At 34.5% G+C, this 22,101-nt stretch overlaps 1 protein-coding gene across 3 annotated transcripts in view; it reads left to right on the forward strand.

Moving 5' to 3' along the window:
* Window positions 1-22,101, forward strand: part of PCLO (piccolo presynaptic cytomatrix protein) — a 421,017-nt gene that overhangs the window by 20,097 nt on the left and 378,819 nt on the right. For all 3 annotated transcript variants that reach the window (XM_008589167.1, XM_008563007.1, XM_008566033.1), the window contains exon 3: window positions 4,610-6,013. In XM_008589167.1, coding sequence (XP_008587389.1) covers window positions 4,610-6,013 — 1,404 coding nt within the window. The remainder of the gene's footprint in view (window positions 1-4,609; window positions 6,014-22,101) is intronic.

A 22,101-nucleotide genomic window follows, 5' to 3' on the forward strand; every position in this document is an offset into this window, starting at 1 on the left:
AAATCTAGAATTTAGAAATGGTTCTGGCTTGATATATCTATCTAATAAACATTTCCTTTAACGCTTGTATATTGAAGGTAAGAGTCCATTCAGGATACAGTTGTAGGCCCCTTGTACTGTTTATTCCATTTCTCCCACCATTTTTCAAAGGGATATATGGCTTATTATAGTGTAATGTTAGGGAGGGAGTACTACTTGTGACACGGGCCCTGGGAAGTTTATGAGAATTTTGTAGAAGCTGTCCCTCAGATATTGTCCGACTTCTGTGGCTTGGGAGGAAGTGATAAAGACTAAAATCTAAGATCCTCATCCATGGATATAGTGGAATGAAGACCCAAATCATGCAGAACTAGGGGACCAACTGTGTTATAGACAGGGGCATTGTGTAGAACTGACAGCAAGTGTCGGAGACTAACTGGTACCTGTCTGCTCAGAATTAGAGATAATGATTTAATTTTGGAAGTGAAAAACAGGCAGTAATTGTCTTCAGACAAAGAAAATATTTATGGTTAGCAGGTGTTTTAGTGATGGGAGACTCTTTCAGTTTGAACCAAAGTGGGGATAGAGTGTCGGTGGTCAGAAGAATAGGGTAGGGCTCTGAGGCAAATGGCATACAACCAGAAAATGAAGACAGAGTCTGTGGTACAGGCTGTGTAAACAGTGAGAATTGGCAGAGTAAACAGGGATGCTGTAGCTTGAAGAACGCAGTTAAATATTTTCGACTAGTTTGCTTAATTCAAAACAGCTCAGAAAATATTTGTGAACATCTGTGACGCATAAAGGGTCAGTTAGACCCTGGGGATCAATAGAAAGACTACTACAAGGAAGTTCTTACCATTTGTTGCTTAGAGTCTTTGAAAGATATAGACCCAAAAATAGCAGAATTATGTAAGTTCCACCATATGAACATCAACAAAATCATGTATTTTGAATTTCTTGCAAAAAATTAAATTTTAGGTACTTGTCTTAGTCTGTTTTGTGCTGCTATAACAGAATATCTGAGACTGGGAATTTGTGAAGAACAGAAGTTTAGTCTTACAGTTCTGGAGGCTGTGGAGATCAGGGCTCTGACATCTGGTGAGGGCCTTCTTGCTGTGTCATGCCTTGGTGGAGGGTGAGAAGGTGAGAGCAAGAAATGAAAGGGGGCCGAACTCATCCTTTTATCGTGATCCTACTTCCCCGATAATAGCATTAATTTGTTCACGAGGGCAGAGCATTAATGGCCTAATAACCTATTAAAGGTCCCGACTCTCAATACTATTACAATGGCGATTAAATTTCAACATAAGAGTTTGGGAGGGGAAAGATATTCAAATCATAGGAGTAGTGGAGAGGCTTTGAGGTTTGAAGGGACGTGGTTATGCTTAGAGTCAACTCCTGTTGTTTGCTTAAAACAGGTTACTTTTGGTGGAAGTATAGTGGTTGAGAAATGATGAGGGCCAAATGAGGGATGGTGGCTCTGGAACTGTGAGAGAATGAATGGATCTTTACCTTTAACAGGCAACCAAAACCCACTTGGGGAATAACAGAATTCCGTAAAAATCTTACAACCAGATTTATAACTCACATGACCTGGAGGGCCATAGCCCCCTTGCTACTTCTTGCTCTTCCTAAGAGCATTGTGACAGACATGACCTACAACAGGAGGGAAGGGGGCTCATGATGTTAATGCTGAGGCTGATTGTGGTCTTTTTCATTGGCTCAGTGTATAGGAAGATTTTGTTGCCTTTTCAATTGAATTGGGGAATTGGATATGCAGCTGTTTTCAAAGCAAGACTGTGCTCTGATAAAAATCATTTCTATCTTCAACAGATTTGGCCAGTAGAATTTAAAAAATAAAAGGAGGCTCTTTCTAAAACATCCTAAGAGGTTAAAAAGCTTTTTATATTGTGATAGCTGTAGACAATGATTTCAATCTGTATTCTAGCAGTGAGGAGGAACATTCAGGGATCAAATATCTTTCATGTGTTTTTTATCAACGTTAAAAAAGTGTGGTTATTAAAAGGACAAAAGATGTGGCAGTGGAGTCTGTTCAGGAAAAGAGTGTGTTCAGGGAATATCAGGGCAGTGACTCCTGTTTTCCACCTTCCTTTTCCTAACTCTCCTTTCTCTGTTTAGGGGGAGAAATATGTATATACATTTATAATGCACAACAAATCATTTGATTTTTGAATAAGAACAGTACAAAATGTGTTCCTGGCATTGATGTACATCATATATTAGATGTGTCATGGCAGTGTTCTAATTTTGCAATTGTCCAAAATGGAGTTAGGGCCCACTGGCTGACTATGCATGAAACTCCAATGTTCACATTTCAAAGAAACTTAACAATTTTACTGATAATACCAAACGCATCCAAAGAAATTTTCACAGAAAAGAAAAGAGAAACTAGCAAGAAAGAAAAAAAAGAAGGAACCATCATGATATCATCAGATACTTACTGTGCATCTATAATAACCCTGAAATTATAGTCTGCATTAACTCCTTTGTTTCTTATCTGACTCTTCCACTATATTGTAGCCTCCATCACTGACAAGAGATTTTTCCTTTAGTGGTATGTACCCTGTGGAAGGTGTTTAATAAATATTTGAATAAGGAATGAATATTGATTAAATTTTGCATCTACTTTGGCTATGGCACTCGGTAAAAATAATAAAAGCATATAATGGTTATGAAAATCATTCCTAGAAGTTTGTAATTTGAACTGGTTAATATGGATATATATAATAGATATTTTGTAGGAAAAGGTGATAATATCATATAATATATATTTTGTAGGAAAAAGTCAGTGATAGTGCAGGTAAAGAATTATGCTTTTAATTACATTTCTCTTCCTTTATTTTGTCTGGCTATGTGATTATATGGTAATCATGTAAGGCTATGGAAGAAAATATATGAGAAAAAATAAATAGTAGAAAAGCAGAATTGACACTGATAATAGGCATATGGGTGATTAGGTAGATACATATTTATAGAGATATTTTCTTCCTTCAAGATGGGGATAAAACGAAGTGAAAGTTTCTTTACAGTTTAAACTGCTTTTTGTCATGGTACTTGCAGAAGTAGCAATTGCTTGATAGTTTGGGGATTTCAAATATTTATATGTATAAAAACTTATTTTGAGAAATGCTTCAAACATATAGAAAGGTAAAAAAGGTAAAAATATCATGAGTACACAGGTGTTCAACCTCTATATTGAAAACAAATGTAATTAATAACCAAGTATCTGCCACTCATATTTAACAAAAAGTCATAATTTTACTTTTTGATTCAATTTTAAAAGCAGAAATATAACATTTTCATTCAAGTTGAAAATCTCTTTTAACCTTTTCCAAACATAGTTTACTTAGATTACATAATAAGCCTCGTTCTACTGGTATGTAAGTTTAAATAATTTCAAAGAAGCTCTAAAACGTTAAGGAATTATCAACTCAAATTTTTCAGAAGGCAAATGCTTGAAAATAAATATTATGCTGTTTGCCAGCATAATACTTTACAATTCTGTACTGTGGGAAATTTTTCTGGTGCCTATGCTCCATATACTTATTTTTCTCACTGTGCAACATTCTGTAGAAAGAACTTCAGTGTAAAACTGTTAACATTGGTTACTTTGGGTAGAGAGGATTGGATCATGGCAGAATTTTACATTCTCAATTATTTTGGTAATATTTAAAATATTCTGCAATAAACAAACATTGTTTTGGAATAATAAAATAGGTAAATGTTAGACATAGGTACTTTCAAATTATCTTCTAAAATTTATAAGATTTCTAAAATATGATACCAAATTCAATATCTTTTCACAATGGATACAATATGAAAAGAGCAGTTGCAATTGTTTGTGTTTGTTTATACATACAATATGTGTCTCATCTCTCTCTCTCTCACACACGCACACACACATCAGCAGTCAAATAAGTACATTATTTACTTATATTGCTTTTTCAAGTATGTTCATAAAATTTATAACAAAACCATGTTTTCTCTATTAAATTGTGCTACTTATGATAATTTGAAGGAATGCCATTATTTTTTATTTACTTTCTTTACAGAGAACCCCTTTCTAACCCAAAATGATGATCAATTTTTGTTTTCACACCTTTGAGTTATGTCACCTTGGAGGGGGAAGTAATGCTCTGCTAATTTAAGAAATTAGCAATGTGTTCCTAATTTGACAAGTCTACTCTGGGCTGTATAACTAAAAACTTTTTATGAGTCATTGATAGAAAAAAAATCTATCATACTGACACATGAAATCTAATAGTTAAAACCCATGTTTTTTATCATATGTGGTTTTCTGTTTGGGGGAGTAATAAAAATTTGAGTAAATCAAAAGCAAAGAATAATTAACATTTGAAGAAACGTAGAATTATATGTTGATTTTTACTTTTTATTTTCCTTATAATATAGGGTATTTTGGTCTCTGAGGTCTATTAATTCTATTTTAATATAGTTAAACTTTTTTATATAAATTAATTAAAATAAGTAGTCTATATTTTATGCTTTGAAAGTTGAGGGACATAGTTTCAAACGGTACCATGAATGTTTTAAACAATTTTTGCTTTTACAGTGCTTTATCTTAGTGACCATTGCTTTATATTATTTCTAGATAAAAGAGTGGCTATGTTTAAACTGTCAGATGCAAAGAGCTCTAGGAGGTGATCTGGCTCCAATTCCATCATCGCCCCAGCCCAAACTGAAGACTGGCCCTGTTACTCCCACATCGACAGTGAGCAAATCATCCCCACCGTCACAGCAGGCTTCCCCAAAGAAGGATACTACATCCAAACAGGAAATCTCAAAGGCACCTGAATCTAAAAAGCCACCACCACTAGTGAAACAACCAACGCTTCATGGTTCTCCCCCAGCCACGGCCAAGCAGCCTGCTGTGGCAGAGTCCTCACCTAAGCCAGCACCTCCCAAAGAGCCTTCTGTCCCATCTGAGCAGGCCAAGACCCCTGTTGCTGATGATAAACCAAAGCAGCCCAAGATGGTAAAGCCACCCACAGATATTGTACCTTCATCTGCGGAAGCAACAAAACCTGATATCCTGAGCTCCAGAGAACAGTTACAGGATCAGGAGAAAACCCCTCCTCTAAAAATAGATTCTGCCAAACCCTCACAAAGTTTTCCACCAACAGGGGAAAAAGTCACTCCATTTGATTCTAAAGCCATACCTCAACCTGCATCAGATTCAAAAATTATTTCACATCCTGGACCTAGTTCAGAGAGCAAAAGTCAAAAACAAGTTGATCTGGTACAAAAGAAGGATGAACCTAAAAAAGCACAAACCAAAATGAGTCCTAAACCAGATGCCAAGCCAATGCCAAAAGGGTCACCGACACCCCCTGGCCCACGACCTACCCCTGGCCAAACTGCCCCCACATCTCAACAGCCCCCCAAATCTCAGGAGCAGTCAAGGCGTTTCAGTCTGAGTCTGGGAAGTATAGCTGATGCTCCTAAGTCACAGCCTACGACTCCTCAAGAAACTGTGACTGGGAAACTCTTTGGGTTTGGGGCATCAATCTTCAGTCAGGCATCGAATTTAATTTCCACAGCAGGCCAGCCTGGACCTCAGTCACAAAGTGGGCCAGGGGCTCCAACAAAACAAGCCCCTGCCCCTTCACAGCCACCTACGTCTCAGGGGCCACCCAAATCCACAGGTCAAGCACCACCAGTACCTGCAAAGGTTACACCTGTGAAAAAGGAAACAAAAGCCCCAGTAGCTGAAAAATTAGAGCCCAAAGCTGAACAAGATCCAACAGTAAAAAGAACAGAAACAGAAAAGAAGACCCTACCCACTAAGGACAGCAAACCTTCAACGACTGAGCCACAAAAGGCTGTCCTTCCTCCAAAACCAGAGAAAACTCCCAAACCAAAATCAGCCTGTCCTCTCTGCAAAAGTGAACTCAACATAGGTTCTGAGGATCCTCCTAATTTCAGTACTTGCACTGAATGCAAGAATCGAGTTTGTAATCTCTGTGGATTTAACCCTACACCACACTTGACTGAGGTAAGCAATGCATATATTATATATGGATGTCAGTATATTGGTTTATTTTATAATATTTTGGTGGCAAAATTTATGAGCAAAATATACATTTCTAGTGAAGAAAACAAATCAATATTGATATCTTAGAAGTTTCAATTACTTATTACCTGCTTGCCTTCTTATTAAGAGTTTGTATTATTTGTACCTTTCTGGGTTAATGCACTACAAATAAGAAGATGAAATAAGTTGACAAATGAACATAACAATTATACCAATCCTTCATGAATGAACAACACAGAACTTTTGAGAACTAATTAGTTTTCACAAATAAATGCCAAATAAATGTTGTAATTTACTGTTCCCATTATCTGTAATCCTTCTAGTCTCTTTAATATGTTAAAAAGAAAAAAAAGTTTGGTTGATTGCACATCTATAAACAACATGAAATCTGTTATTTTCCAAAAACTGTCAAGAACTTCGTGTAAGTTAATAATGTTGCCTAGTAGAAAATAATGGTTCAAATATATTATGTCTAGGCTTTTTATAATTCTGTCTGAGATGTTATCTGGCATCAACATAATGGAGCACTTTGCGAGGAACTGTGGAAAGGAAAAAAAGATATATGAATTTCAACAACTAATGGGAATGATTTTTTTATGAGATGATGAGAATACTTTCTCTGCAATGTAAATATCCAGAAGGCAGATGGTGAATTTCTTTACCTAATATAGTTATAAAAGAATGACTCTGTAAGCATTAGTAGCACGTTATTCTATTTGGATCTTGGCAGAGTGGGCATTAAATGATCACTGCTGTCTTAGATAAGTAGCAACAATTGTTTTAATAAACATTTAATCAGTTAATTTAAAATAATTGTTCATTGCTTTTATGTAAACCAAAAATACTTAAAGATCATTTCACTCCACTCAATTTTGTAATTCATTGGAATGAAAAAATGGAAGAGATTTTATAACCTATATAAGAAGCTTTAGAGTTTTTTTTAGTAGTGATTTTGCATTAAAAATTTTTTTAAAGAATAAACCATAGGCAATTTTTATTTTTTACTTTAAAAAGATATTAAGTTGCCTTGACCTAATTAATGCCATATGGAAGTATTACCACTACAGGCTTAAGCAGATTTTTCTCCTCTTTAGCTATAATGAATAATGTTAACTAAGATTCATTTTAATGGTAGATAAATTTTGGTTTCTCTCAGCATTTTATGAGCAGTAACAACTATAATTATTGCTTACAGCCTTTTGGATTCAATATAAAAGCAAAACAAAAAAACAAACCTTAAATTTCTTTCATATTTTTAGAATAACTGTTTTTGGTTGTGCATTCATGGAGGAAAAAAAATTCCACTGCTATATTTATTATACATTTAAAAAATTGTACTCTTTAATGAGGAGCCTTCTGGTATCAACACAATGCAGTTAATTGAAGTAGTTATAAAATAAACTATACCACTAAAAACAAAACTATAATTTCTGCATCTAAAGTATACTTTCTGCACACTAAAACAAGTTTCTGTAGTGCAAGGGGAAGACTATAACTTATATTTTACATATATATGTATTTATATGCAGATGTATTATGTATATGTATACATTTGGACTATAGCGACCATTAGAATTTTGTCAGTGTCAGGAAGTATGAAATGAAAGCCCCTTACGTAGAGAAACAATAAACCTCCCAGGGAAATCTTTGATTTTCTGTGTGTTGGTAAATTATTATATTTCGGAAGTGGTAATTTGGAAAGGAGATTTTTTGAATGAAGCACAATTACCAAGGACGTGTGTAGAATTTTAATTGTTTGAAAAGTTTGAAAACATTAATTGTCTCAATATTTAGATGGTTTAGGTGAAGTCCTATTTTAAATATCTTCAGTGGGACTTAGATGATCTGTCCCTGTTCAAATTGTTTTGCTTCACTATAATTTCTTTGAATTTGGAAGATCATGTTTCAGAAGGAAAGAATATCTGATGTAACTAAAGGGACTCGTGTTCCTGGCTCTCCTTGACTGTTCTAATCTGCGTGAGGCTCTCAGTTAGTATAAGGCCTGATGACCTCTGGTTTCTACATAAAGTACACTGGCTGGCCTGGCATCAAGGGAGTGAATAAAGGTTTGTTGAGTTAATTCATGTTCACGTATTTCCTATTATTATTACCCCAACGGACTTTGGAGGAATAGCAGAAGGGATGAGTTGAAAAGAATGGCACAATGTGTTTATGTGTGTGTGTGTATGTGCATATATACACTTATATTATATGTATATAATATATAAATATATATACAGATATGCACACTTATATATAGACATATACATATGCATATGTATATATGCAGCAAATTCTAAATAGGATTCATGAGCTTAATTCGTGGTGCAATCCCACTATTCACACTAATAAATTTTTTCTCTTTTTTCTTAGTTAGGACTAGGAAAGCATCTCCCCCTTGATCCTTGCTTTGTTTCTGTTTTCTTCATTAGCATTGTGATATTTTTCTTGTGATCCAGTATTTTCTGCTGGGCTGGTTACTGTACTTTTATGCTAGTTCAAGAAAGCACATTCTGAAAATACTCAGACTTTATGCCTGAAGTGCAAAGAAATGGTATTGTCTGAGAAAGGAATCAATGATTTTCATTTACTTTGTAATAAAGCATATTAACTCTCCATTATCAGCCTTGTCTTCTCCTATACTACTGATAGTGAGGTAGGACTTCTTTTCCTGCTGGTGACACCCTGCCCCCCATCTCCCTTTGCTATTCTGCTCCTCTGGTGGTAAGAAGAGCTCCTCATAGTTTGTCATGGGTTGGGGAGCTATAGGTGGTATCCCTCCACCCCCACATATTCAGCAAACACAGCTGTCTCTAAGGTTGTTTCCTGTCTCACATGCAACACCCACACTGCACCTGAGGAGAGCCAAGGGCTTCCTGCAGGCCCTGGGGTGCAGCCAGACTTCAGCCTGAGCTTTACACTGTTTAACTGTTTGATGTATGAATGGTACTATATAATCCATTAACCTCTGACAGCAAGGGACAGGTCTCTCAGATTTTATTTTCTGCCAACTCAGGGAATATCTTGTCTTGGAATAAGTTTTAAAAGCAGCTGAAGGGCTTTCTGAAAGAGTTAGTCTTATAAAATTTGAAAGCATGCTGAGAAAAACAGCCCAACTTGGCAAGAAATTTACCTAGTGAATTTTAATTATTCTGATTTTGTTTAAATGCAAAGTGAGTCAAAATTAGTCATAGTGGATATGTTTTTTATTGTTTCTACTTCCCTTTTCTAAAGTAATTTTTACTATGAAAATAAGACTTAAAACCAAACATGTTTCCTCATGTTTCAGGAAGTTCTATAGTCATAATTTTGCTTCTTTGGTGAGATTATTAGGCATGGCCTAAGCTATGTAGAAATAGCTAGCATATATTTTTCACTAGGCAACAAATGAGCCTTTTGAGCTGATTAAGATCCAGTGGTATAACTGAGAACCCTCTAGATCTTTGCTCTCTAGCCGGAGTGGCTTCTGCATTCTCCATCAAATACTCAGAGATGGCTTAGTAGAGATGTGCTGCATTTCTTAGTTTGGCAAACACATAACATTTTCCCTTTACTTTAATGATTATTACTTACCATCATTACTTAATACTTTAAAATTCAATACTAAAAAACATTTAAATACACACACTCACACTCATACAAATACACACATGAAAATTTAAAGGTTAAAAGAGTGATCAGAAATCAATAAGGAGAAAAGAATTCTACCAATAATCAGCTTCAAAAGAATTACATAATGGAGATCTACATTCTACATGAAAATTTCTGGCTTCCATGGTAAAAAGGGACACCTGATGGCACTTTTTGTCTGACATAACAAAATTTATAAGCTGGTCTGTAGAAAAAAAAATTTTAGTCACTAATTTTTAGGAGAAATTTAATATGTTACTTTTTTAATGAGAGATATTTAATCAAAATATTCAAATACAGATTTAAAAAGAGATATTTTTGTTTAAACAAATTTCAACAAAAGAGTAATTTTCCCTTTAAAATTTTCTATGCACTTATATAGTTAATATTCTACTCTATGTGGTAGTTCTGTATCTTAATCAACATGTAGCATTTTCCCATGTGATTAAACACCTTAAATATTATTTAAAATGATTAAGTATTATCAATTCTAAGGATGTATGTTTTATTATACACATTCTCCTCACATTATCTATGTAGGTGGTTATCATTTTTTATTTTAAACAAGATGAAATTTTTTGGACATAAATATTTATATTTCTATTTCCCAAGGAAAGCTAACTTATACTAGGGTTACTAAATCAAGGGATAAGGATCCTGGAGTATCAGATTCCCTTTGGAGATGTGATAGTAGTTAACATTGCCACCACTAGTGTATGTGATTTCTTCCTCACTACGGCCTCTCCAAACTTGAATAATATCATTTAAAATAATATTTGTTAATTGAGAAGTCTATTAATGCTATAATATTGTTGCTTTGATTTGTAATTTTTTTCGATTACCAGTAGTTTTTTTTTTTTTTTAAATTTCAGATCTTAAATGTAAATAGATGGTCCTAATTATAATCCAGACAAAACATTGTGCAGACAATATTTGAAAAGGTAAATTGTTATCAATCATGCCGCTTTTTTTTTTTTTCTCATTCTAATGGGGCTATTTGATGAGGCCTATATGAGAAGCATTGTGCCGGTCATTTTTTCACAACACTGTGGGGTAGTTTTTATACCTTTTTGAGAGGTTAAGAGGATGAGTACCAGAGAGGAGCAGCTATCAATCTAAAAAGGAATAATTCAGAGGCTGAGACAGTGTTCTCTTTACTATGTTTAAATAACCCAGAAAACTAGGTAAAAATGCCACTTGTCCTGTGCTCTCTTACTTATAAGTTGTGTCAGTAGGTAATTGCTAGGAATTTTATACCAGCAAATTTATAAATGTGTTCATCAAATTCAGGTAACATTTGAGGCCCACAGAATAGTGGTGGCTGGGTTACACAGTTGAATTTAGAATGGGGCAGATTTAGAAGTTCAGAAGCATAAAGGCCAATATCATTGGGCAAATTTTCTTTCCTGATAAGTTCACCAACTGGTCAGCATTTATAGATGAGAGCATATGGCTCAATAATAAAATAGTGAGTGTGAGAATATAAAACATATGTGTTCCATTTGCAAGAAATACCACTATATTCCTGCCAGTGCATGCAGAGACTTTACTCCACGAACATGATAAATGCCTCATTGTTCCACTGATGGTGGTTATGGTGGTGGTAGTTGACTCTTTGCTTCTGTCAATGCTTTTGTACGGTCTACTTTGTTACATTTCCAGAAGTGGAATTGCAGGGACATAGGTTATGCACATCTTAACCTGGTTTTCCACAGTGGTTGTATCCATCTGCACTCTAACCAGTTCATAATATATGCTACTATTTTTCTAAAGATGCACTTTCTGATATAATATCACTGGCTGCATGTGTTAATGAACACTGAGGCTAGTTCAAATTAGGATGTGCTTTAAATGTAAAATACACATTGGATTTCAAAGACTTAGTATAAAAAAATGTAAAATATCTCATCAACGATTTTGTGTTGATTATGTATTGAAATAGTAATATTTTAGTATATTGGGTTAGTATTATTCTTCTTTGGTGACCTGCTCTATCTTACTGGTTACAGGCTCTCACCTGACTTTTGTGCAAGCCATCTCCTTTTATTTCCCCAATCTTGAGCTTCATCTTTGTCCCACTGATCTGATTGTTTTCTTTTTGGACAGTAGTTTATATTTCTAAAATGTAGAAAAACTGTAAGATTTCCTTTGGCTCCTTCTGAATTCATTCAAGTTCAATTACTATTGTGTAAGGCTTTTCTTCTTTAAATATTGCTTTACTGTTGCCTTTTTATCATTTAACTTTGCCATTGCATATGCATACACTGTAGTACACTGCCATGTAGAATATATTTCTTTCTTTCTGTACAAGACAAACATGAATATTCTCTTATTTGTTGCAATCTATCTTTTCCAAGGCTCGACTTCCTCATGTTGTATGAAATAACTGGTCATTTTTGTATGCTCTCTTAGTAGATTGATCTTTAGGGTTCTCATCATCATGGGATACATTGCTGATGCCTGTCCTGTCCTGAGGATCAAAATTCTTAGGTCATGCTAATCATCAGTTAGCAATATCTACACTATCTATTAGGGTACTGTGGCCATACCAACCTTTAGGTATGGGCATTCTATAGTCTTTACTGACCCCTCTGTTCCCAAATGATTCCTCTATTCTTTTCAGAACTCACTTCTGTTTATATTTTCTCTGCGACTTTGGATGAAAAGTTTCAACTTTTGGATTGATTGTTGCCAGAAGACTCAGAAATACAGAATATTAGAAATTTAATGTGTCATCTGGTCCAGTATTTTCTCCCTTTCTTTTCTTGATCACAATTCACTTTACTTTTAAAACTGTGTTTCAATAATTTGAATTACAAAAGTAGTACAGTTGACCCTCTGTATCAATGGGGGATTGTTTCCAGGACATCCCATGGATACCCAAATCCAGGGATGCTCAGATCCCTTATACAAAATAGTGTAGTAATTGCATATTACCTAGGCTCATCCTTCTGTATACTTTAAATCATATAGATTACTTATAATACCTAATAAAATGTAAATACTATGTGAATAGTTGTTATACAGCATTGTTTAGGGAATAATGACGAGAAAAAAAAAGTCTGTCCATGCTCAGTACAGATGCAGGGTTTTTTTTTTCTTGAACATTTTCAGTCATGGTTGTTTGAATCAATGGATGCAGAACCCACAGATCTGGAGGGCCGAGTGTATTCTTCCTTACAATCAACAGAATAATGAAGTGTGTGAAGGAAAATGAGTAGTTTCCTCTTACCCATGCCTTCTGTCAATGATTTAGTATCTATTCCATCATATATTTTATTGCTTTTTGCTTGTTTTTAAAATGGTTATATAAACATAGTAACATGTATAAGGATTTGAGACATTTTAAAGGTTTTATGGACTAGTTATGTTTTTATAAATATCCTATTTTTTAAATGCATATGTGATCTTACTATACATATTTTCATTGACTTCTCTTTTTTGCTAAGCATTATACATTGAACATTGTCAAGGGAACACTCATTGGCTTACCTCATTGTCTTTATGAGATAAATAGCTGCACAGTATCTTAAGGAACTCCTGTACATTCTTCTCTTAAAACTTAGGAACTGAAAGTGTTTTTAGCTCCAGTTACTCTTTAGACAAAACTGCAGTAAAACACCTATACGTGTATTTTATTTTATACATATATACATACATTTTGTATTTTTATGTGCTTGATAAATTTCTTGAAATGGGTGTATAAAATTCGGGCAAATGGGGTTTTAAAATTGTATAAAAACTTTCATATTACTTTGTTAAAAATTGATAATAATTACAGTCCTGACAATAATTTATGAGTGTCTCTTCTTCCCTATATTTACTAGTATTTAATATTTATTGACTTCATGAGTCAGAAATTATATTGCATTTTGTATAAATTTAAATTTCCCTGCTTGAGAGAAAACAGCATGGGGGCTGGCCTGTGGCTCACTCGGGAGAGTGCGGTGCTGATAACACCAAGGCCACGGGTTCGGATCCCATATAGGGATGGCCGGTTGCTCACTGGGTGGGCGTGGTGCTGACAGAAAACAGCATGGGGGCTGGCCTGTGGCTCACTCGGGAGAGTGCGGTGCTGATAACACCAAGGCCACGGGTTCGGATCCCATATAGGGATGGCCGGTTAGCTCACTGGCTGAGCGTGGTGCTGACAACACCAAGTCAAGGGTTAAGATCCCCTTACCGGTCGTCTTTTAAAAAAAAAAAAAAAAAAGAAAAAGAAAACATCATGTAAGTTTTATCAACATCATGAGTTTATTAACTACTTATATTTCTCCTTATTAAAATTTCCCATTTATATTTTTTGGCCATTTTTATTGTGGGGTGTATTTGTCTGTTTCTGTTGCTTATAACAAAATACCTGGAACTGGGTAATTTGTAAAGAAAACAAAATTTATTGCCTATACTTTCAAAGGTTGGGAAGTCCAAAGCCAAGGAACATATCTGATGAAGGCCTTGGTGGTGACAGTGACACAGAGGTCTAACGTGGCAGAATGGTGGAGCAAAGATAGTCTTTCATGTGCTCTCCTTTTAAAGCCCTCAGAACCATGCCCACAACCACCATTAAACCATCAAATGGATTAATCCATTCACTATGGCATAGTTCTCACAATCTAATCACCTCTTCAAGGGCCTGCCTTTCAGTTATTGTAATAGGATTTCCCACAGTTACAGTTTTCAAAAGTTTTCAAACTGATTTTCAACAGTCACAGTGGGAATTAAGCTTCAGTGAGTTTGGGGGGACTCTCAGTCCACTGCAGGGGGAATATATGTGTATTATATTTTAGAGAATTTATTTCTTTCAATCTATCTTGAAATGATTTTCCCTTAATATTTGTTTATAATTTTCTTTGTGAAATTTTCATCCATTCCTAAGGGATTTTTTTACTTTTTTTATAAAATCCTTTTGTTTTTCTTTGTGATTACCTATTTTGTCAAAAAAAGGCCTTTTTCACACTTGTAGTATAAAAGTAGCCTTCCTCATTTTCTCCTAAAAATCTCCAGTATTATTTTTCACATTAGATCCCTATTTATCTGTAAATCTTTTTTCTGTTGTTGTTTTTATATATATTGTGAAGAGAAAAGCCTCATTTTATATATTCAAAATGCATTAGCTGCTTGCTCCCCCCAAACCTTAGTAATTCATCCTTTTCACACTTTGTAGGACCATCTTTATCATGTAATAGATTTCCATTAAAACAGAATGTACTTTTCTAGATTGTTTAGTTTGTACTACCAGTTATATGTCCAATTTACCACATCAGTACCTTACTATTTTATTAAACTAGTATTAATATTTAAAGATATTAAATATCTATGAAAATCTTGCAAAAGAATCTAGTAATACAGTATTGTCTGGCCTGGGATTGGTCTTTACCCAACTTGCAAGTTAATGAGTTAAACTGTTATGTTTCAAAGATTTAAGCAGTAGACATGAGACTCCTGGGTCAGAGAAAAAGAACTTTATTACTCTCAACACAGCAGGTGGCATGAGCTTCTGCACTTTTGCATCAGTTCCCTTTGCCCCCCACTTCCGTGGGGGTGATGTGAATGGGCCCACAGGAAAACATTACCTCAGCCCTTGAGGCTGCCTGTTGCAGACACAAGCTGAGAAATGGCCAGGGTAAAGAGCAGCCAGGACCGTGCATTGTTGGCATACACTGTAAGATGTGAAGGAGGATATGACAAACTCCTTCCTAATATTATTAACTTCTTCGAATGATGTTAAATACAAAGACCTAGTATAGAAAATAGATAAAAATGAAAGTGGGCTGGTTGAGACCAACTTCAGCCAGTTGACTGAAGGCTAGAAACTGCCCATTCGCCAACCTCTTTTACTCCTGGGCCTGACTCTGATGCAACTCCATGAAGCTCCTATAACTACTTATCATACCTCCTACTTTAAAGTTGAAAAAAATTAGGCATGGGGGAATGAAGTGATATACCTAACGTTGGGACCAGATTGAGTTGCTACAGTACTAAATAAAAATACCCTTTTTCCTAAATTTGTTCCCTGTATCTCCTTTTAAAATCTTTTTCTTTTATTAAACTATGTAAACAACAACAAAAAAACAATAGGAAAATCTGTGGAAAAATAACTCAATTTCACATTCAAACAAGCACTGCTGTCACTGAAAATACATACTGTATAAATACAAAGTTACACTTAGATAGGAAGAATAAGTTCTGGTGCATTAGGGTGACAACAGCTCACAATATTGTATTGTATATTTCAAGATAGCCAGAAAAGAGGATCTTGAATGCTATAACCACAAAGAAATCATAGATGTTTAGGTGGTAGATGTTCTAATTAGATCATCATAAAATATATGCATGTATTGACACAACAAACTCTACACTGCAAACATGCACCATGAAACAAATAAAATAAAATTTTTTTCTTGCCCTATTATGTGTAGTTTATGAAATAAATCTCACATATTAACAAAATGTTTATATGATTTTAAAATAAATTCAGTGGTATTTTCACTATACATCCAGATTTGTGGAAATGACTCAGATTTCTTCTTCTTTAAATTATAAAAATCCACTTAATCAGATAGCAAAATAATATTCCTAGTTGAAATACAATGGTCTATACCACTGACAATGTAATTTACATGGTAGTTTCATACTACTTCTGTGGATCTATCTACAGGAAAAAAAATAATATTATATATCAATATAAGCAATAGAAATAATATATTTTGCTATAATATTTATCAATGTTGGAAAATTTTATATACATATATATGCATATGTGCCTATATACATATATGTGTGTGTGTGTGTATGTGTGTGTGTGTGTGTGTGTGTATTTTAGGTCTAAAACTATGAATTTCCCTGGGAAGAAGTTAGAACCTAAAATACCACAAAGTTTAACTTTGGGGGATGACAGATGCAGTGTTGTATATTAATGTATAGAACTGTGAATCACATCTGCCTTATCAGTTTTGAAAAGTAAGGTGTAGTGGCAAGGGGAAATATAAAAAGCAGGGGGGGGCAAAAAAAAATGGCTTGCACATGGAGATGACCACAGGAATAAAAATAACCTCAGATCTGTGTGTGTGTAATACCTAAAATTGGACTTACATACTTTTTGCTTCTCTTTTGTGTTTTTAAAAATTTTATGAGAAAATGTATTTATGAACAGTTACGTGTGAGAAGACATGTCATTTTAATTTACCAATTTGGGAAGTCACAGAAATAAGAGATGTTTATTTAAAGCATTTCTTGGGGGCTTTTGTAGTTTTTAAAAAAAATTATAATAAGGTTTTAACAGCTGATAAAAGTCATAAGTTAATAATGGTTATGAAGTTTATCTTTTAAATCTTGGAATTAGATTTATATTTACTTACAGTACCTTTTAAATCATGCCAGAGTAACAATTATTATGCATTTTTCACCCAGTTTCAGTTTACCTCACTATTTTGTAACTTTATAAATAGAATGATTTCTTCAACAAACCACATATTGCTACTACTCTCATTATCTCAAAGTTACTTCACAAGCAGGTTTTTTTTTTGTATTTGCTAAAAATAGAACTACTCTACCTGCACCACCCTTTTAAAGGAAAGCTAATTAGAGTACTCAGTAAACAATATACTTTTTCATTGAGTAAATTGTCTGCAAGAAAGCCTGTTAATGTTTTTTGCTATTTACACAGCTTTCCTGAAACTGGGTGGACTTCTGACATCTATTATATGTCATTTATTCACTGTTCCATGCTTGTTTAATTTGTCAACATACTGCAATACATGAGTAGTCACTAGAATTATAACCACACTCTACTTCCAAAAAACATACTCATTCATACAGAAGCAGTTATGTAGTTATTATCTAAATATGCAAAACAATAATAGACTTAAAAGACTCAGGTAGAAGTGAATAGTGTCAGCCGAGCCATGCAAAACAAAGATTGAATATGTTTTGTGATTTTTTTTATAAAAGGAATCATCTTCTATTTAAAACCTTTCTTACTTCTCAGGATACTAAGCCACATAGAGTCATTTTTCTCATGGCATTGTAACATAGTATAAAGACATATACTAACTACTTAGTCCCAGTATAATCTGATAATATACCTGGCTGAATAATCCAGGACAACTTCCATGCACTCCCCCTCCCTCCCTGGCCAAACAATGTACTTTAATTAAAGTGTAGTCCCACAAACCCTGTACTAAAAACATGGTCTTTAGTCAATATAGTTTGCAAAATGCTTTTTATTTAATCCCTCTTAGAGATATGAATTGCATATATTAATGTATTAGTGCTATGAAAAATATTATAAGACTTCGTTTAACCAACTATATTACAAATGTATTTTACCACTTAATCCTTTTGTTGTTGTTGTTGCTGTTGTTTTGGCAGAACCAGTGTTCTATAAGACACTCACTGGGAAATACTGAGATAGAAATATATCTTAGAAACATTTTGTCATTATGGAAAAAGAATGAGAGAGTTTTGCTTGAGTTATAACAAAACTTGTGATATCAAACCATGTATGGTTAAAATCAGAAACATAACAAATAAGGGAAACCTTTCAACTTAGACAGCATTTTTTCAGGGTGAGTCATATGTACATATAGACCAATGTGAGAAAAAAATCATCCTCAGATCATCTTCTGTTCATCTCTACTTAACTAACAGTAGCTCTTTACAAAGCCAGTTGAAATCCCAGAAGCTTCTCTTCTATAGCCTCAGTTGCTTTCCTTTTTTTTTTTTTTTTTTTGTCTTTTTGTCTTTTTTCCGTGTCCGGCAACGGGTCGCAACCCTCAGTGTTGCCCCCGTACCGGACCAGGGACCGGCAACGGGATCGCAAGCCTCGGCGTTGCTCCCGCGCCTCGCTCAGCCAGTGAGCAGGAGCCGGTCTGTATGTGGGATCCGAACCCTCGGGCGGGAGCGCCACCGCGCTTCCCAAGCGGCGCACTATTCAGTGTGCCACCGGGCCGGCCCAGCCTCAGTTGCTTTCTAATGATCTTTTACCTTATCATTTAAATATTAAATACTCTAACCTGTAACTTCCCAAGACAATATGGCATGATGGTTAAGGGCTCAGATTCTTGAATTAGAACTGGATTCAAACTCTATTCCTATCATTTATTGACTACCTGTATTATTTTGACTGAGTCACTACTCCTCAGGTTTTCATGTATGAACAGTAATCTCACAGAGACAGTTTGTGCTGTTTGTTGCTGCATCTATATTGCCCTGTATTTCCTTGACACATAGTGACCCTCAATAAGCATTTCTGAATGAAGGAAGGAAGAAAAAATAATGATCAGAGTGTGGTTGTGAGGATTAGATGAAATAATCTACTTACTCTTCGCAGCACAGGCGCCAACACAGACTGCCCAAGAAATACTATTTTAAATATTAAATACATTTTAATTAGTACTTTCATTCTCTTATTCCTAGAATTCTTTTCTTTGCTTCCAGAGTCATAAATTGCACAGTCTAGGGAACATTTTCATTAAAATGTACCACACACACTTAATATTTAATCTACATATATTGGGCTCATCATTTTTTCTCCTTGTGTTCTCTTTCTGTGTTCCCTGTCATACTGAAAGGCATCACAAATTCTGGGAGTCATTCCAGTCTTCCCTTTCTCTTCACCCTCCAGAAACAATGGCTTTCAATTCTTGTCAATTCTACCTGCTAAAGATATCTCCATTCTGTTATTTCCTTCTTAACCTCACTATGAGAGCCTTGCATATTTATTTATCATCTCTGCAACTGCAGTAAACCCTGAATAATTTACTTGAGGAAACTCAGTTTCTCAATATTCCTCCTCCAAAAAGCTTCTGATTATTTGTTAAGTCTCCTTCTTTATCACGTTATATAAAATCTCTTAATCTTTTCTCATGTAGAACTATACTCAATGCCATGAGCAAAGTACATATTTTCCATCCTCCCTACCTCTGCACATGTCCCAAATGCTTTCTGCTACCCCATATCTTTATTTCCTATTCATTCTTTGAGATTCATCTAGAGTATCACTTCCTCTTGACCCCTACTTCATGTTTTCCAGTACTCCAGGAAGCCCTTTTATAAAGCATGCAATTCTCTGCTTATTTGTGTAACCTCACCAGAATGTGAACCCCTGGAGCACTAGGAATTAGCATCCTCAGGACTGTCAAAATGCCTGCACATGGTAGGTAATCAATACATTTTTGTTCAGTGAAGGAAAAACAGCATTTAGCATGTGGAGTGAAATGCATGCTTTATGTTAACAGAGTTATAATTGTAGTTAGAAATGGCTTAAAACTTAGTTATTTGGTCCTGTATTGGCTATAAAGATTTTTAAAGCCCTCATAAAGAGTCTTAAGTACAAGTTCGTATCTCTTTGAATATTTCTTTTAAGGTGTGGAAGGATTAGAAGTAAAATGGGCTTTTTATGTATGAAAAAGTGGAAAATTTATATTTTAAAATTATTTCTTAAATGTAACCTTAGTCAGGTCTACCCTGACCACCTAATTTAATACGATAACCTGCCTCATGCCTTCCATCATGCAAAGTTTTCTTACCCTGCTCTTTTTTGTCTTTTGTCCAAAGCACTAATTATCTTTAAACATAATATTTAATTTACTAGTTTTTTAATCTTTCTTCCTCACAGGATACAAGTTCTATTAGTACCAGGCACTATTCTAGGTGCATAGCATACACCTAGATGCTGACAAAATTTTGTAGAATGAATGAATTAATTCTACATACTTATTACAGATGTAGTAGCTGAATAAGGTAAACTGTGATATTGGTCAATCTTATATCTGGTTAGCTGCAAATATTGTAACCACTTTCTTACTCCACCTTTTCCCAGTATGCCTTACTTCAAAAGGTAAAGAGAACATACCACATATATTGAAAAACTTTCTCCAAATAAATTCTCATTGTAAAGTTGGGCCCATAGGGGATAATGTGTCTTCTGTTAAGGCTGAGGGATAAATGAATGAAAGTAAGCTTCAAGGAAAAGAGAAAACAAGTTTGGTGATCTGTACAGAGGCAGGGTTGCAGAGCTGTAAGGATGTTACCTATGACACCAGGTTGCCTGGGCTTCAAAATCAGCTCAACAACTTCCCAGACACCTTGCCAGGACAAATTACTTAACCTCCTATGGCTTGGTTTCTTTACCTATAAATTGAGCGTGATGGTAAGAGGACCTACCTCAAGGGTTGTTGTAAAGATTGGATACTTCAAAAAGTTCGTGGAAAAATAGAAATAAAAGATAATATAACTACACGTAAAACTTTAAGAACAGTTCGTGACAATTGGTAAAGCTCAATAAATGTTAGCTTTGCTAGCTACAGCTGCCAGGTCTAGAAGGCATATGGTATCAAGAACATGTTTTTGCTAAAGAGATGAAATAAAAGTTATTCTTTTTCTGACTGAAGTTTCACTTTCAAGAGGAGTTGAGCTGCTCGATGAAATTAGTTTTGAAACCGTAAGTAGGAGACTTTACTCCAAATTTGAAAGACTATTTTGAATTATTTTATATAATGTGGTATAAAGTAATGGGCCTTGACTAAAATGAAAATACATTCATTGCTCTGTTCTTATATGTGTAATGTCAACACTGCTTCTATTTTTACTTATTTAATGAGCTTTTCTCTATGATCGTGGTGTATTAACATGAACGCTTTCTTTACATATGAAAAGAAGCAAAATTTCTCTAAGATTTTGAAAAGACTTTCGTTGGGAGAAGTTTTATCATGGATTTGCTTAAAATGGGTATACTTGGAAAGCCTTAGAAAATTACTGAGAATTGATTACTAACAAGAATATATTGACATAAAAAAAGTTCATTGAAACTTATGGCTAAATGGTTTAATTCATGTTAACTATGGTCTGAAATTTATTTTCTTTCCTGACACTTAAATGAGGTGTTCAAACTTTTGTATTTCTAAAAAATTTGGATTGAGAGAAGGTTTTATTATTATCATTATTTTTATTTTTGATGTATGGTACTCAGTAGACAGAATTGTTATAGTGATTTATTCAGTTCTTAAAAAACCAAGCAGACATACCCAATTAAAGTACTCTGTCACTCTCAGCAAAATTGTAAATATACTTTTTGACAGATAGATATTATATAAATTATTCAAAAATAAGCAATCATGTCATTTGTACTTTTTAAAGTGATGTGATTTTTCTCTATCTTGAAAAACTTAACATTTAAACATAATCTAAATATGGAATCAAATTCAAAACAGAAATTACTCTAAATTTAAGTTATGAAGTAAAAACTGATTTTTTTTTCAGCAACAGTGTTAGTTTTACATTTCTATGTAACACGTTGCCACAAATTTAGCAGCTTAAAACAGTACCCACTTAATAGTTCATAATTTTGTAGATCAGAAGTCCAGCATGGCATGGCAGGATTCTCTGATCAGTGTCTTAACAAGACAGAATTCAAGGCC

This window comes from Galeopterus variegatus, unplaced genomic scaffold (genome assembly GCF_000696425.1).
Source record: "Galeopterus variegatus unplaced genomic scaffold, G_variegatus-3.0.2 Scaffold0, whole genome shotgun sequence".
Classification (NCBI taxonomy): Eukaryota; Metazoa; Chordata; class Mammalia; order Dermoptera; family Cynocephalidae; genus Galeopterus; species Galeopterus variegatus.